This window comes from Helicoverpa armigera, chromosome 8 (genome assembly GCF_030705265.1).
Source record: "Helicoverpa armigera isolate CAAS_96S chromosome 8, ASM3070526v1, whole genome shotgun sequence".
In the NCBI taxonomy this organism is placed as follows: domain Eukaryota; kingdom Metazoa; phylum Arthropoda; class Insecta; order Lepidoptera; family Noctuidae; genus Helicoverpa; species Helicoverpa armigera.
The window spans coordinates 3399419-3417142 of NC_087127.1; the positions used below are offsets into that span (position 1 = coordinate 3399419).

General features: G+C 38.3%; 1 protein-coding gene across 1 annotated transcript in view; it reads right to left on the bottom strand.

The window, feature by feature from the left end:
* LOC135117212 (hemicentin-1-like) overlaps window positions 1–17724 on the bottom strand; it is a 475120-nt gene that overhangs the window by 150793 nt on the left and 306603 nt on the right. The window contains exons 9-11 of the mRNA XM_064035808.1: window positions 10777–10938; window positions 10379–10563; window positions 9514–9669 (exon numbers count right to left, since the gene is read on the bottom strand). Of these exons, the coding sequence (XP_063891878.1) occupies window positions 9514–9669; window positions 10379–10563; window positions 10777–10938 (503 nt within the window). The remainder of the gene's footprint in view (window positions 1–9513; window positions 9670–10378; window positions 10564–10776; window positions 10939–17724) is intronic.

A 17724-nucleotide genomic window follows, 5' to 3' on the forward strand; every position in this document is an offset into this window, starting at 1 on the left:
TGGCGTCTAAGATATACTTAGAAAGTACATACAAACTTAGAAAAGTTGCATTGGTACTTGCCTGACCTGGAATCGAACCCGCGCCCTCATACTCGAGAGGTTGGTTCTTTGCCCACTAGGCAAGGCTAAGTTAAGTAAACAGCATGATATTGATTTGTTTAATACTAGTATAGTCACGGCCAGGCGGCGCCTGAGTCTTGAGTTTTTCAGAAACAACGATGTGGAGTAATCACGTAGTTTTTATGCGCTTTTATTATATTACTAAGTAGTACTGTTCCTTAGTAATTTAGTATTCTTATTTTTTTTCAAATTGTAGTTCATGGTTATTTTTATACTCTAGTGTTAAACGTGAGGACTTGTTATTGGCTATCCGATTACCATTCAAAATTACAATGTGTTTTATCTTGCTGTAAGTCTTCCATGCTGTATAAATAAATAAATAAATAAATAAATTAATTAATTAAGATGTCGTTATTGGATAATTAACTTAAAATCAGCAGTAAGAAAATGCATAAGAAATTGTAATGTTTGCATTATCAATAAAGGCAAGACAAACCAACAATTAATGAGTGAATTACCAGCTGTCAGGGTAAGTCCACAGCGGGCCTTTTTAAACAGTGGTGTCGACTATGCAGGTCCAGTATTGTTAAGAACATCAAAGGGAAGAGGACACCATGCAACTAAAGGGTATATCTGTCTGTGTGTGTGTATGGCGACCCGTGCCATACATTTAGAAGCCGTAACAGATTTAACTTCTCAAGTATTCCTGGCTGCATTTCGGCGATTTGTTGCACGTCGAGGTCGATGTACTCACCTGTTCAGTGATAACGGTACTAATTTCGTTGGGGCTGCAAAGGAGCTTAAAGACCTTTTCAAAGCAGGTGAACGAAGCCTTGCTAAAGAAATTGCTGAACATTTGGCAACCGATGGAACTACGTGGCATTTTATTCCGCCGCGAATGCCAAGCTGTGGTGGTCTCTGGGAAGCCGGAATTCAAGCTGCAAAGAGACATCTATCAAGAGTCACCAAAGATACAAAACTTACCTATGAAGATATGGCGACATTGCTTACACAAATAGAAGCCTGCCTTAACTCCCGTCCATTATGTCAGTTGGATAACACTGTTGAGACAATGTCACCACTCACACCTGAGTGCTTAGTGCGAGTTTTCGTGAATTTATTTACGGACTCACATGAGAGCGCGTATACTAAGATTTGTATGGAACAAAAACAGCTCCGCCTAGTGTCAAAAATTGGAACCTAAAGTAGCGAGTGCCAGTTTACAAATTTTCAAAATCGAATCGCTCGGACTCTCAAGTGAACGTGACAGGCACGGGATTGGTTTATTTCTGCCGTGATGCGAGTGCGAGATTCAGATTTTGACAGATCGAATAGTAAATAAATACAAACGCGATCGAATTTAACCAAAAAGTTCTCACGAAGATTTTTGTGGTAAAAGTGAAGTGAGGAGATATTCGTATATCAACAATTAAGTTTTTATTTAGTGAAAATAATACCAAAAATATGGCAGGACGCTTTTTCTTTGCTCGGAGGATGTTTGCGGCCGCAAAGGCCCAAGATGAACGCAACAAAAGCGCCAGAATTGGGGCAAGGGCTTGCGCATTTTTTAATTCGTTAGTTCACCTCACGGAGACGCAATTTAGACATAGATATAGATTGTCCAAGAAGATTTTTAAGTTCTTGTGCAGTTAACTGAGACAAAGCACAAATCTAAAATCCACTCTACGTGTTTCCTTGGAACATAAGGTACCTATTTATCAATTCATGTTAGTTACAATGTCAATTTCCAAAACAAAACTAGTTGTATATGATATGATGTATATGATTTAAGAAACTTTCTCCTTCTTTTATTTGCAGGTGCTTACCGCTTTATTCTTTTTTGCCACTGGATCCTATCAAAGGCCAATTGGAGAAGAAAAACATGTATCCCAAAAAATGTGCAGTGTGTATTTAGATCAAGTAACTTAGGTTCTGACTCATAGAAATATAAAATGAAATATATAAGATTCCCTAGCACGCCAGCATGTCGATTCTATAAAATATCACAACTCACTTCGACATCACTCTCACTTCGACTTCGATCTAAAGGTGGAATTCCGTGGACGCGACAATAGTCAACCTATGAAAATGTATGGCACCGTTGCCGAGGCCCGTGACAGTCGCGCGCGGCCGACGAATTTCGTAAGCTGCTCGCGGCATTGTCAACAATTTAATTCTGGTTTTACTAAAATTCTATAGATGTTATTAAGCGCTAGACCATGATGAGAAGCGTACGGCCGCGAGCGGCTCACGAAATTCGTCGTCCGCGCGCGACTGTCGCGGCCCTCGGCAGCGGTGCCATACATTTTCATAGGTTGACTTTTGTCGCGCGCGGCTGCGACAATCGCGACCCACGGAATTCTACCTTAAAGTTTCGTGATTGACATTGTCAAACTACACTAGCGCTTCACTATCGAGCGTGTTGACAAGTTGAACTAAATTAAAGTCGAGATTTTGACAGATCTGCCAAAATCTGTCTATCTATAGGGAGGTAGGGAGAGATGGGCAGTTGGGAGACATGATGAAATCAGAATAAAAGGGGGGTCCTTTTATTCTGATTTGATCATAGTTTTTTTTTATTGGGTAGTTTACGTTACCGACTGGTAACGGTGTTCATCCATAGACTTTCTGTCATTTCTGTGAGTTGTCAAGAACAAACACTCGTAAAAGTACTTAAATATTTTGTTGCGGTTTCGGATCGTTATAAAGAGAAAACTAATGAAAGGTATGTGTATTTTCTATTATTAATGATTGATTGTCAAAATCTCCAGTTACGATTATAGTAAGTCGATGCAATCCACACCTATTATACCTCTAGAAGAGGTACTACAGCAATAGTTTATGGGCCCCACGTTTTATTTTAGTCTAATATGACCGGGACCACCGTAGGTTGACAGGTAAGTAACTATTTTTATTTTCTAGTTTTCAGTGCACATAAGATAAAACCGTTTTAGTTAAGTTTTTACCGATTTTTTTTATAAACTAAGTCAAAGTGTCCAATGCTCCCTATGGTAGGGAGGCTTGGACATACCATGTAATGTATAATTTGTAAATTTTTGTTCTTCTTCTTCAGTGAAAATTTGCGAGGTTATAAATCTGCGCTAAAAATCCTTTATAGAATCTTGTTTCAGGTACCGTTGCCAACTTGATCTAGGGACTCCATATTTATCAGCTGTTAATTTTATTTTTTAACCTTTTGATACCTCTTGTATTGCTCGTTATATTAAATCTTTAAGAATTTCCCGTCGCAAACCATTCTTTTTAACCCCCGACGCAAAAACGACGGGGTGTTATAAGTTTGACGTGTCTGTGTGTGTGTGTGTGTATGTGGCATCGTAGCTCCCAAACGGATGATCCGATTGTAATGCGGTTTTTTTTGTTTAAAAGGAATGTCATTCGGGAGTGTTCTTAGCTATGTTTGGTGGAAATCGTTTCAGGTCTTCAAGGTCATCAGCTCGTTTGTTAGGTGTGATAGGAATGTTACACGCTCAGTTTACTTGCAAGCATATGTGGGATCTAAAATTTGAAATACTAATGTCTTCTGGAACCACTGAGCTGGTCTGCTGTTAGGACACGAAGATAGGAGACGTAACCCTGAACTGCCTTTTAGTAAACCCATCGAGTTTGGGCTCGTTTAATTTGTCTTGACTAGTTTTCTTCATGTTTCTAATTGACGAGAACCTAATGCTGGAAATGGGATGTGGCGGATGAAACCCTAGAATGATATATAACCCTGGATCAACAAAGGTCCATCTTTATTGTTTCTCAATCTGTGCAATTCTCCCAGAGCCAGTTTGTCATGAGGATTGTTAAACAGCTTCCTTTGGCTGAGATCGCATATAGCGAACCCATCATAAAACCCCCGACCCAAAAAAAGTACGCAATAATTTTGACAGAAGGTAAAAACGCTGAATCCTATAAAAAAGCATAAAATAACTTTTAACACTACGTAAGTACCAACTAAAGCATGTCAGACTAAACTAAATTTTGTCGTGTCGGGGGACCGCTCTAATTCATTACTTTAGATACGTGTTTTTTTATACGAATGTTGTAATTAGGTAGGTATCATTTAATTTATGTAAGTATTTTTAAGGTAAAAAGCGGTCCCCCGACATGTCAAAATTTAGTTTAGTCTGACATGCTTTAGTTGGTACTTACGTAGTGTTAAAAGTTATTTTATGCTTTTTTATAGGATTCAGCGTTTTTACCTTCTGTCAAAATTATTGCGTACTTTTTTTGGGTCGGGGGTTTTTTAAAATTTATAATTTTATTTTATTTCATGCTTTTTGAAGGATCTCCTTAATTTTTCCTTCTTTCGTTTAATTTCTTTTATCTTAAGATGGGGTCGCTATATGCGATCTCAGCCAATGGAAGCTGTTTAACATTCCTCATGACAAACTGGCTCTGGGAGAATTGCACAGATTGAGAAACAATAAAGATTAACCTTTGGTCATTCTAGATTTTCAGTAAAAATATAAATCGGTTTATCCGTTTCATTCCGGCATTCCAGGGTTTTATCCGCCACATCCCATTTCCAGCATCAGGTTCTCGTCAATCAGAAACATGAAGAGAACTCGTCAAGACAAATTCAACGAGCCCAAACTCGATGGGTTTCCTAAAAGGCAGTTCAGGGTTACGTCTCCTACCTTCTTGCCCTACCAGCAGACCAGCTCAGTCGTTCCAGAAGACATTAGTGTTTCAAATTTCAGATCCCACATATGCTTGCAAGTAAACTGAGCGTGTAACATTCCTATCACACCTAACAATCGAGCTGATGACCTTGAAGACCTGAACCGATTTCCACCAAACATAGCTAAGAACACTCCCGACTGACATACCTTTTAAACAAAAAAAACCGCATTATAATCGGATCATCCGTTTGGGAGCTACGATGCCACATACACACACACACACACACACACACACACACACACACAGACACGTCAAACTTATAACACCCCGTCGTTTTTGCGTCGGGGGTTAAAAAAGAAGGAAAAATTAAGGAGCTCCTTTAAAAAACCATGAAATAAAATAAAATTATAAATTTAAAAAAACCCCCGACCCAAAAAAGTACGCAATTATTATGACAAAATGTTATAAACGATAAACCCTATAAAAAGCAAAAAGTAACTTTAAACACTACGTAAGTACCAACTAAAGCATGTCAGACTAAACAAAATTTTGACGTGTCGACGGTTTTATTGAAACCGTTTAAATATCTCGTAATGTTGAAACTGATTGTAATTTTTAGGATAGCTCTTTGATTTTATCTAGCCAAACATAAGAAATGACAATAAAAGTTGATTATCTGTAAAATCTGAATTTTTTATGCAATAAATGTGAAAAAGTGCCCATCCCTCCCCTACCTCCCCTAAAGTATGAAATGACATTACGAATCGAAGTGAAATGCGAGTTGTTGATCGAATTTTATAGAATCGCAATGCAGATGCTAGACAAGAACTTGTCTTCATTTTAAATTAATTAATTTAAAACAACTAAAAACTTTTTTCAGGCGTCGCGTCAAACATAAACAAAACATCCAAACAATAACCCCAAAAATTTAGATAGACAGTCGGCCTATACGATTACATGTTAATGACGTCTTTCTAAATTTGGTAGGTTTATCCCACCAAGCGAACGGAACACCAACCTAACAAAAATAAATCATCGCTATTCGCCGTGAGGAAACGTGATGCGAGTAATTTGCGAGATGGCAACTCACACTCGCTTAAATATTGCATTCGGTTCGTTTGAAGTTTACTCGCTAAACTCGACAGTTAAGTCATTCGCAACATTTTGTTCAACTCGCACAAGGCACTTTTTATAGGTGAGCCAGTACTCAGCGTTCCTGATGATAATTATGAAAAATCCAATATCAATCTGTTAACTAGATGGCAATTAGTCCAGCGTATAACACAAGATTTCTGGCGAAGATGGCATTCAAAATACCTGAACACGCTACAACAACGGACTAAGTGGCAGTCAACTACCCAATCACCTACCGTGGGAGATATTGTGGAGTGGGAGGAAAACTTGCCACCCACGAGATGGCTCATGGGAAAAGTAAAAACGCTGCATCCTGGAAAAGACGATTTAGTTAGAGTGGTTACAGTGCAGTATAAAGGACAAAGTGAATTAAAAAGACCTTTATCTAAGTTAATTTTCCTACCTAAAGATGCTTAATCAAAATTGTACTTACCTTAGTTATTAATAATATATGAAACCTTTGTTAACTTACCTGTTTAGTTGCTGTACCTATTTACTATTGCATGTTTATTTAGTTACATACAGTCCACTCTAAGATTGTTATATTATTTGATGATTGAATTGATGATGTTAATTATTAAGTTCAGAAGCAATAGCAGTAGGATTTGTAAAAGGACACAGGGTCCTTTTGGTGGGCGGTATGTCCGATCGTTTTGCATGTCATATTTAAACGTCAGTTGCCTCAATATAGAGCTAGCAAACAGTCGTGTGATTTTATTTAACAAATATTCCAAAAGTATCTGCAGTTCAAAATCAACCCAATGACCTCACCAGTCGGAATCAAAGAAGGTATATAACAAACAATTAAAATCACTCGCGTCCAGTTCCTTATTTTATGAAAAAGTTGCATATTTTAAACAAAACATAAATAACAAAATTAACGACCCAAAAACTCTTTGGAAAAATTTGAAAAGTACTGTTTTGCCACTTAAACCACTCAATGACCTTCCAAGTCACTTTAGAGACCCTGATCAAATAAATTTAAATTTTTTGAATGTTCCTGGTAATCCAAATTTTAATGCAACTGTACCCTTTACCCTTACCCTGTACCCTTTAACCTTTTTTGAATCTCACCGCTTTAGTGATGCGAGTTTCTCACTACACCCAGTGAGTACCGATCAGGTTTTGCGATATTTTGGTCAGTTGAAATCGAATGCAGAGGGTTGTGACGGCATAACACTTGACATGCCTACACTGACATTTCCACATACAATAGAAGTCATCACAGATATTGTTAATAAGTCGATTGCCTCTGCAACGTTCCCTGATATCTGGAAAATTGCTAGTGTTAGACCCCTCCCAAAAATAAACAACCCGACGGAACTCAAAGATCTCAGGCCCATAAGCATATTGCCATGCCTATTGAAAATTGCTGAAAAAGCAATCTGTTGCAGTATTTGGAGGAAAACAGTATACTTCCGGAGTTACAGTCAGGCTTTCGTAAGCAACGTGGTACTTGGACCGCTCTGCTGGAAGTGACGGATAACATCCTATCTGCACAGGACAAGGGCATGTGCATAATTCTGGTTTTGCTAGATTTTTCACGTGCTTTTGACTGCATCAATATTGAGTTGCTTCTCTGCAAGCTCAAGTATTACGGATTTGATGATAATGCTATAAAATGGTTTAGGAGCTTCAAATACACAGAGCACACACACCAATAGTCTAGTCGACGTCCGTGCGTCATTTTTAGGGATCCAGCAGAATACCAGCGTCAGGTATTCTACCTGACACATGCTGAGCTGGACTCCCATTCGGTGCAAGCGTAAGACACTGCAGCGCGCCGTTAATCTCTGATTGTATTTCATGTTTCTCTTTCTACCCACTTCTTGTTTTGTTTTATTTTTCTTATTGTGTATCTTTTTGGTGTATTTTTGTTTGTCTGAATAAATGTTTTATCTATCTATATATCTATCTCATATGTATATGTCACGGGAAAATAACAAGATCCGTAAGTTTATCAATTTACTAGGAAGTTTATAAACTTTCGTAAGATTCTAAACGGGAGATAAATAGTAATATTTTACGTCCACATTTTCGTAAATTGATAAACTTACTTAGTATATATGTATTTATTGTTATTATTTTATATATTTAGTTTAAAGTTTATGTATTTATGACAACAATAGTATTATAGGTACACAAGTTGCAGGAGCAAGTGTACACTTTGCTTTACTGCCTACCATATAATCTTTTCCTTCTCGTCTCAATCCACCCTAAGGTTGTCTGGAAGAGATCGCTCTTAGCGATAAGACCGCCCATTATGTCACCTACTTTAACTACCTAGTTTAAGATCAAAAATGTAACATTGGTGTACCTAATAAAGAATATCTATCTATCTATCTATCTATCTATCTTACTGAACTCACTCGTAAAATAATAAGTAAGCAGTAACCAAACGCTACGCGCGATCTTATTGGTTGGCTGTCACGTGTCACTTCTCATTCCTAAGCATTGACACTATGAACATTGACCAATCAGAGAGCAGTGTGTTATTTTACGTATTTCAAAGATCGTATATTTAAAAGAGTTTCTGTGATTGGTCGAACCATATAAAATCTTACGAATAGATATTCGTATATTAATTTGTATCATATCTATATGATAATATAGATACAAATAAATATTTTCTTGTGGGTAAATTAAGATTGATTGACAGCTAGAGAGACATTGAGTTACAATATATGAACCAAAATATCAAAATAAGCAAAAGGAAAGAATATTTGAATATACACTGTGAAGAAATTAGAGAAAGAAGTGAGGATGATTAGGTGATATTTACATAATTATCAAGTTGTCCGGTGCCACTATTGAAATGCCAGTCGTCACATACCTAATATAGAAACGGTTTCAGGTCAATCGGTCGAGGATGCATCAGATTTCGCCGGGTACTTCTCCAGAAGCGGTTTAAATTCCTCCACAGACGAAATCCTTTGAAGGGTCCCATCGGAAGTCCTGACGACAATCACACCGTCCTGCGACCAACACGACCGCATTCCGAAGTGCTGCCTGGCCTTGGTGAAGATGGACTGCCTGGTCTTCGTCAAGAACCAGACCAGAGAACCTCACAATGATAGGCCTTGGGTGATCCTTACTAGGACTACCGAGCCGATGTGCCACTTTTATATTTGAGACTGCAATGTTTTTGAGAGCCAATTTGCCATTGACTATGCTCAGTATTGTGGCAGTGCAGTCCTCGGTATCAGCTTCGGGAACTCCTTGGAAGATTAGAGCCTTCTTCCGGTGCCTCATCTCTAGACCAAGTTCCTCCATCTTCCTGGTGAAGTTCTCCTCAAGACTCTTCTGAATAGTTAGGATCTCCGAAAGCTGTGACATCTCGTATACTTTGATATTGTGCCTTATGGTTGTGAAATTAATTTAGTGTTGTTTGGTGATGTGGCGGGTGGTGCATAAATGCGTGTTCAATTATTACATTGACTGCTGTAAGTATTATCAAACAGAGATGCAACAATTTTACACAAAAACTATTGTAAATACTATTAAATATTAATTTTAAAACCTCAGAGACTCTGAGAAAAAGTTTTGACTTTTTGGACACCTACCCCCCAAAAAAAGCGATGGGGATGAATTTTTTGACGCTTTTTAGATATAGTGTCTTTTTTATTGTTTTAATAGGATAGTTTTTTTGAGTTGTAAATATCTATATAAAAATATCTGATAACTCACCATGCACCGTAAGAGTGACCGCATGGAAAGAGAAGCCCCTCTCATTCTCTACGTGCAGCACGTAGATTCTCGCGTCCGACATGCCCGTGTTGGAGATGAGGAGAGTGTAGCGGTAGCAGCCGCTATCCATCGATGGCTCTAAAGTGCGGTAGTGACCTAGGTCAGGCAGAAGGGAATTTTATAAGCGAACCGAGGAAAACCAGCTCTAATAAGAACAATGTTTGATCCGAATTCCTGCGTTGAATCTAATCAACGACCGCACAGAACCAAGAGTGTTGCTGGCAGTGGTTAAAATAATAGAACTGAAGTCCGTTTGAATAAAACTCCATGATCACAAGACAAGACATTTAATTTTACATTTGTTGGGCACCTATACAATTGTTGGTAACGAGACCTTACCGCAGGATTCATAAAAAAATGCACAACGCCACTAGCGGGTCCAGACTAACGAGCACAGTGTGACGTCACATACCGATCTGACTGGGCACGTCGAGGCGCAGACTGCCCCACAGCCAGGCGGCGCGGCGCGGCGGCGGGTCGGCGCACACGGCGGCCCACACGAGTGCTGGCACAGACTAACGAGCACAGTGTGACGTCACATACCGATCTGACTGGGCACGTTGAGGCGCAGACTGCCCCACAGCCAGGCGGCGCGGCGCGGCGGCGGGTCGGCGCACACGGCGGCCCACACGCGTGCGGGCACAGACTAACGAGCACAGTGTGACGTCACATACCGATCTGACTGGGCACGTCGAGGCGCAGACTGCCCCACAGCCAGGCGGCGCGGCGCGGCGGCGGGTCGGCGCACACGGCGGCCCACACGAGTGCTGGCACAGACTAACGAGCACAGTGTGACGTCACATACCGATCTGACTGGGCACGTTGAGGCGCAGACTGCCCCACAGCCAGGTGGCGCTGCGCGGCGGCGGGTTGGCGCACACGGCGACAGACACACGCGCCTCGCCGCCACTCCATGCTTGTGCGGTGCCGGACTGCGCGCCCATTGGTGGGCCAAAGACGTTCAGGGTTACAGCTTCAGATTCATATGATCTGAAACAGATATACTTAAGTGAATCTTTATCCAGTATTTTGGTGTCGTCCACCCCTTTCAGTTCAATGACCTCATTCCACTAAAAAATAAGGCAAAAGGAAAAGCCCTTTACTGTCAGGTATCAGGATGTTATGGTAAATTAATATGATCTTTCAGCTCAGTCAGGGTTAATCTAAGGCAGCTCATAATCTGATAGCAAAAGGATATCTTACCGATCTTCCAATCCGATCTGGTTGGTAGCGACACAGGTGTACCGTCCGTGCCGGTCATATGACACGTTGCTCAGTTGCAGTATACCAGACCAGCTCAGAGAGATCACCGAGACCGGGTGCGCGCAGTCTTCTAGTGAATTGATACAGGCTGATGACTCGGGGCTGAAGAAAATAAATAATCTTTATTTAAAAAAAAGTATGAAAAAATAAAGTTTCATTATAAATATGGAGCGCTTTTAATAGTTTGTTTTTTATTTGTATTCGGATTCAAATTATGATGTCCTCCTATTTTTTTTTGTTTGATATCCCTATCAAAGAATCGTCTTCGAGGTGATTGAGAACCTCCTCCTTTTTGGGAAGTCGGTTAAAATAGAGCGAAATCGTTTATTCCTCATTAAATGTGTTAATCCAAAATATATTACTTGTATCTCAGTTTTAAGATTTTGTTATACTAGTATACTATGTTTCTTTTTTTTTTCATTTATTTATTCTTGAACATATTAATTACATTTTTAAATATTAAATCTATATCTACTATATCTATATATAAATATATTATATTATAGTTGGGCTTCGTTCCGAGTTTAATTGAAAAAACGATTGGTGGTAAAATAAACGTATAATCCGTACACAAAAAACACAATATATACTATTTAATACTAGGGAGCTTAAGCACCGGCACGCGAGCGACGCGGGCGTCCGTCAACAACCGAGCGCATGCGTCGTGCTTCGCGGTTAGTCGTGCACTGTCGGCTCTCCGCGCGCGCCGCAAAAGCTGCGCGGCTGTTCCACTTTAATTTCGGTAGCGAGCCGGCGCGCATCTTAACCTAGAGGGGCGCGGAGGGGCAATAGACAAGGTCCGCGCTACAATATATATATATATTAGGGTGTCCCAAAAAAATCTAAATCATTTTTTTTTAACGCATACCCTCCTATTTTTTTCCTTTTGGTCCAAAACTATTATAAATAAAATTTTATGATGATAGGACCACGGTAACCCGTGCCGACTTACATTTGTATGTATGTCATACTTGCTCTCTAAGACTAACGCGATCTAACGCGTCGATGTGCTTGTGATTTCTTGTTATTTAGTGATCGAATCATTGTTTTCAAACAGCCAACATGTCACTAGACTTACGCAGTTATAAAAAGGGTATATTTTTAATTAAGTTACCTAAAGCATCAAATGCCAGGCTCAAAACTTCCGTCTAATGGACAAGTTCTGGCAGTTTCATTGTACAACTAGCGACCCGCTCCGGCTTCGCACGGAATAACAGTATTTCTCCACTATTTAATGTTTGTTATTATACATGTAAACCTTCCTCTTTAATCACTCTATCTATTAGAGAAAACCGCATGAAAATCGATTGCGTAGTTTTGAAGAATTAGGTAAACTTACAACGGGACACGGGGACAGAAAAAGCGACTTTGTTGTATACTATGTAGTGATATTCGGGAAATTAATTTAATTGTGCATGAAAACGTAAATCTTACTATTCCCGAATGCATTATCTACTGGGAAAAGGCGCGTATTCCAACTAAATCTAGGCACTGGGCAACTAGTTGTGTGACGAAACCCGTCACCTTGTATCAAGTTTGGAGGGACAAAAGACACAAAACGTTTTTAAGCAACGCCATCACGACTTTTTCAGCAAATTAGATATGTAATTTGTTTGATTTTGATTAATAAGAATAAATCATCATGTCCCGAGCCTTTTCCTAACTATGTTGGGGTCGGCTTCGTGTCTTGCCGGATTCAGCTGAGTACTAGAGTTTTACAAGGAGCTACTGCCTATCTGACTTCTCAACCCAGTTACCCAGCAACCCAATACCCCTTTGATAAGACTAGTGTCAGACTTATTGGCTTCTGACTACCCGAAACGACTGTCCAAGATGTTAAATGACAGCCAGGAGAGCAGCCGGCCTACAGTTAGCGCGAGTTACAGAAAGCGCGCGCCTCAGATGAGCAAAGAGGAAATAACTCTTGAAAAACGATTGGATGTATCGTTTTTAAACGGTTTTATTTAGCTTACCCTGTTTGTTTTATTATTTATTCTTTCTTGGGTCAAATTTATTAATTCAAATTTATGTACCTTGCTGTTGTCAGATTGATCTGAAATTTGGTACACACCTTTAATTCCGATGACAATACAATATACTAATATCAATAACATTGTAAATCCAAGATGGCCGCCGGTACAAAATGGCGGATTACATATTTTTCCACAACCCCCTCAATATGGGTATCAAATGAAAGGGCTACACAAGTAGAATACTGTCAGCAACCCCAGCGGGGCTCAACAGGGCCAAGGCCTGCCTGGGCTGCAGGATTGTCAGAAAGAGTTATCGTGGTCGTGGTACATAAACTAGAATCAACTTTATTTATATTTTTTGACGTTCATAAGTGCTTGTGAAAGCCTAAATGAAATAAATGATTTGACTTTGACTTTGACTTTAAACGGCCTACGACGAATCACAACGGTTTTTAGTCAGCAAGAGTCTGGCACTCCCTCACCGCTGCTGACCCATATATTGAATGAAGAATATTCGGTAGGCATTTTCATTAAATACTAAAAACTAGAAAATAAAAAATCGGTAAAAAAACTTTTAAGTTAAACGGTTTTATCTTATGTGCACTGAAAACTAAAAAATAAAAAAAAAACAGTTACTTACCTATAAACATACGTAGGTGGTCCCGGTCATATTAGACTAAAATAAAAACGTGGGGCCCTCTGAAATCCTACTTATGGCAAAGCATATCTTACTTATGGCAAAGCATATCTTAGATTTACTTTGGTAGATCGTGAGCTCGGCGTTCGCTGGTGAAGCCGCTACGGCTGATTATTATTGATTGTCAAAACCTCCAGTTACGATTATAGTAAGTCGATGCAATCCACACCTATTATACCTCTTCTAAGAAAGTATTACAAGCAATAGTTAGCTAATGGGCCCCACGTTTTTATTTTAGTCTAATATGACCGGGACCACCTACGTATGTTTATAGGTAAGTAACTGTTTTTTTTTTTTATTTTTTAGTTTTCAGTGCACATAAGATAAAACCGTTTAACTTAAAAGTTTTTTTACCGATTTTTTTTCAGGGGTTATTTTGTCCTTCGTTAATTTATTTTTTCAAAAAAAGATCTTTACGGTACGTTGTATGACAAAATAACCTCTAACTTCATTTTAGTAAAAAGCGAGTTCTTTGATCGATCGCCTTAAAATTAATGACAGTTTTCTACATGAATGTGTCCTACCTTATAGTCAAATAATGCTTCGTATCAAGAAGCCAAAGTTTCAGCACTGAGAGTTAGTGAACGATGTGGCCGAAAGATCGGTGAAGTTCATGCAAGACTTTTATTGATTAATCACAGATGAGGAACAAAAACAATTATTGTTAGGTACCGTCCTAGAACATCGGAAAATTTATCCTGACTGTAAAAAAAAGCTACTTTAAAATGAAAATTTTAACAATAATATTATTTTTCAATGTATATGAGAAGATAAAACATTATTTGGACGTATTCGAGGTTTATTTTTAGTAATAATAATTAAGATCTAAATTTCTCCATAGAAAGTCAGTACAAATTTTCATGTGAAAACTTTGGCGTTAAGTCGGCACGGGTTACCACGGTCTGATCGAGATAATATTTATTATAGGAGTTAATGAGGTCAAACCGAAAAAAAATAGAGGGTATGCGTATTTGAATTCGAGAAAAAAAAAATCCCCCTTAATTAAAAAAAAAAAAAAATATTCCGGACATATAGCGCCATCTATTGTTCAAACCAAAAATCTGCCGGATGCCACTATTCCACGCGAACGAAGTCGCAGGCAAAAGCTAGTATTAAAATAAAAAACATTCAAAAAATATAAAAAATAGGTTGCCACCGATATCGGGCACAGGGTCCAAGGTACCGATGGTTAGGGTCCTAGAAACAGAAACCTCCTCACAATACGCGCCGTATCAAGTACAAGCCGGAGTACTGCCTTCTAAATCTGTCCCTTGATCCAGCCGCCTACCAAGAGCCTACTGAGGTGTTGGTCGAGGCTCTTGGCTATTAAACCATTGGCCTTAACGACAATCGGCACAATAACAGCCGTGTCGACATTCCACATGGCGACAACCTCGTGCGCTAAGTCGAGATACTTTATTTGTTTCTCTTTCTCAGCTTTCACGAGGTTCTCATCATGCGGAGCGGCGACATCGACTATCATCGTGCGGCGCGCTAATCTATCTATCACCACTATATCAGGCTTATTGGCTACAATAGTCCTGTCAGTGATGATAGATCGATCCCAGTACAACGTGATATGGTCCTTTTCGAGAACTGGGTCGGGCGCATACTTGTAGTACGGTACCTCAAGGTCTACAAGGTTGTATTGCAGAGCAAGCTGCTGGTGGATGATCTTGGCCACTTGGTTATGTCTGTGCAAATATTCACCGTTAGCCAAACGAGAACAACCAGATATAATAATGTCTGATAGACTCACCTGGATGGTGACATGCCCGACATACATATTATGTCAACCGTCCCGTCTTTCATGATATATCTCTTGTACTGTTTTGGTTGTCTACCTATATTATTTATCAAATCATCAATCAGTGTCTAATGGATGTACTTGACTGTATCACGGAATCTCGAAGTTCAAAACACCGATGTACGGTAGCCATAAAGTACACAAGATCGATGCACGTGACTTAGAATGTACGCTATATCGAAGTACTATATTGCGAATGTTCATGATACCGATGTACGGAATATCGAAAGTTTTTTATGTCGAAGTACGTGATTTCGATTGTTCTGAATCCCGATGTACGGAATATCGAAAGTTTGTTATGACGAAGTACGTGATTGCGATTGTTCTGTATACCGATGTATGGATTTTCGAAAGTTCGTGATGACGAAGTACTTAATATCGAAGGGTTTAAAATCACGGAGTGAGCGTTAGTCAGAAATATCAATAGGGAATGTTTTCCATCGTAATGGATACACTTGGTGCCCGATTCATTGTGATTCATTTCCAATAAAAAAAATGCTTTGCATTAATGAAGGTCAGGTACAGCTGACTAGTCGTTATAAGTGTCGTAATTGGATATACCTAATTCTCCTTGATGATATAATTACTGTAAACAGCGAGAAAGAGCAAAAACATTGTGAAATAAAGATCTCGTGGATTTAGATAGTATAATATCAAATAAAGTAGATTCAAGTCACGAGAATAAAGGGCTTTTTCTTTTCTTACTTTAATAGTTTGGAATCAATACATTAGTTGATACTTTTACCGATTCTTCTGACATTCCTAAAAAATATATAGTCACAACACTAGCTATGCGAACGCATCGATGTAAAATTGTATTTTGTTACCTGACTAACTCTACATTTAGATTATAATGATATATTATTTTTATTTTAAATGCAATTATAGAGAATAGTGATCAAAACTAAATAAAGTAAAAAAATTAAATTAAAATGGAGCGAAAGTAAAAACCTCCATAATTCATAAACATTAAAGAGTTTCTATAGGAGTGGGTACCAAATTCCATACAACTTGGCCATTGTCCTTTATGTGTCCTTTCAAAAAAATACCCAAATCAATTTTTAATCATAGTTTAATAAATTTAAAAAAATAACAACCAACATAAATCAAACTAAACAGTTTTTCTGCACAATCGGAATAAAAAATAATAAAAAATTAAGTTTTCAAATAAATTATGTACGCGAGACCGCTTAAGTAATCTTTCAAATTCATTGTTTCTTTCTTCAACATATGTTCTTTTATCTTCTTTATTACTTTGGAGCCATTTCTTTTCTTTTTTTTTATATTTGCCAATATTCTTTCTATTTCCATTGATGTATTTTTTTGCTCCTTAATTATTTCCTGTAGCGTTTTATATATATTCATTTTTTTTTTATTAAGAAGACTGTTCCAACGGTTGTGCCAACATTCTATAGTGTTTTGAGTTGTGGGAATTTCTTCAATAACGCAATCCAAAACGGACCAAATCCGAGGGGGGAATCTGGGAGGCGACCTTTTCAGCTTAAGGGCAGCACTTGAATCGCGTTCATACGTACCCCCAATATAATGTTTAAAAAACCAATCTGTGACCTTCCCAGCACTATAATGATATATTATTTTTATTTTAAATGCAATTATAGAGAATAGTGATCAAAACTAAATAAAGTAAAAAAATAAATTAAAATGGAGCGAAAGTAAAACCTCCATAATTCATAAACATTAAAGAGAATTGTTTTTTTTGTTATCTGTCATAAATATGACATTTCACTAAAGAAGCTGTCATTATAATTATTATTACCCTGTTTTGTAACATTGAATAAAAATGCAAGTTCCCTGCGAGTTTGTGAAGTCGCGTAAAAACAAAGATTTGTTGTTAAAAGATGGATTTTTGTACAATTTGAATAAAAAACGCGATATAACATTCTACTGGAGTTGTATTAAAAAAATATCCTCCAGTTGTGGTGCCACATTAATAACAAAAAAACCGGCCAAGTGCGAGTCGGACTCGTGCACGGAGGGTTCCGTAAATTACAGTTAAATCAACCTATCTCAAAAACTATAAGAGATACTTTGATCAAACCAAAAATCGTTGAAAGAGTTAATTAGCATGCATCACCTCTATTTTTTTTAGAATTTTATACCCCGTAGTTATAAAAATAGAGGGGGGGGGACATACTTTTTACGACTTTGAGAGCTGATATCTCAAAAACCGTTCACTTTAAGAAAAATGTTTTTTAGAAAACTTTATATCATTTTAAAAGACCTTTCCATTGATACCCCACACGGGTATGTACATCGAAAAAAAAAATTTCATCCCTCAGTTACATGTATGGGGGGCCCCACCCCCAATTCTTTTTTTTACTATTTAGTGTCATATTTTTGTAGCGGTTCATACAACACATATTCCCATCAAATTTCATCACTGTAGTACT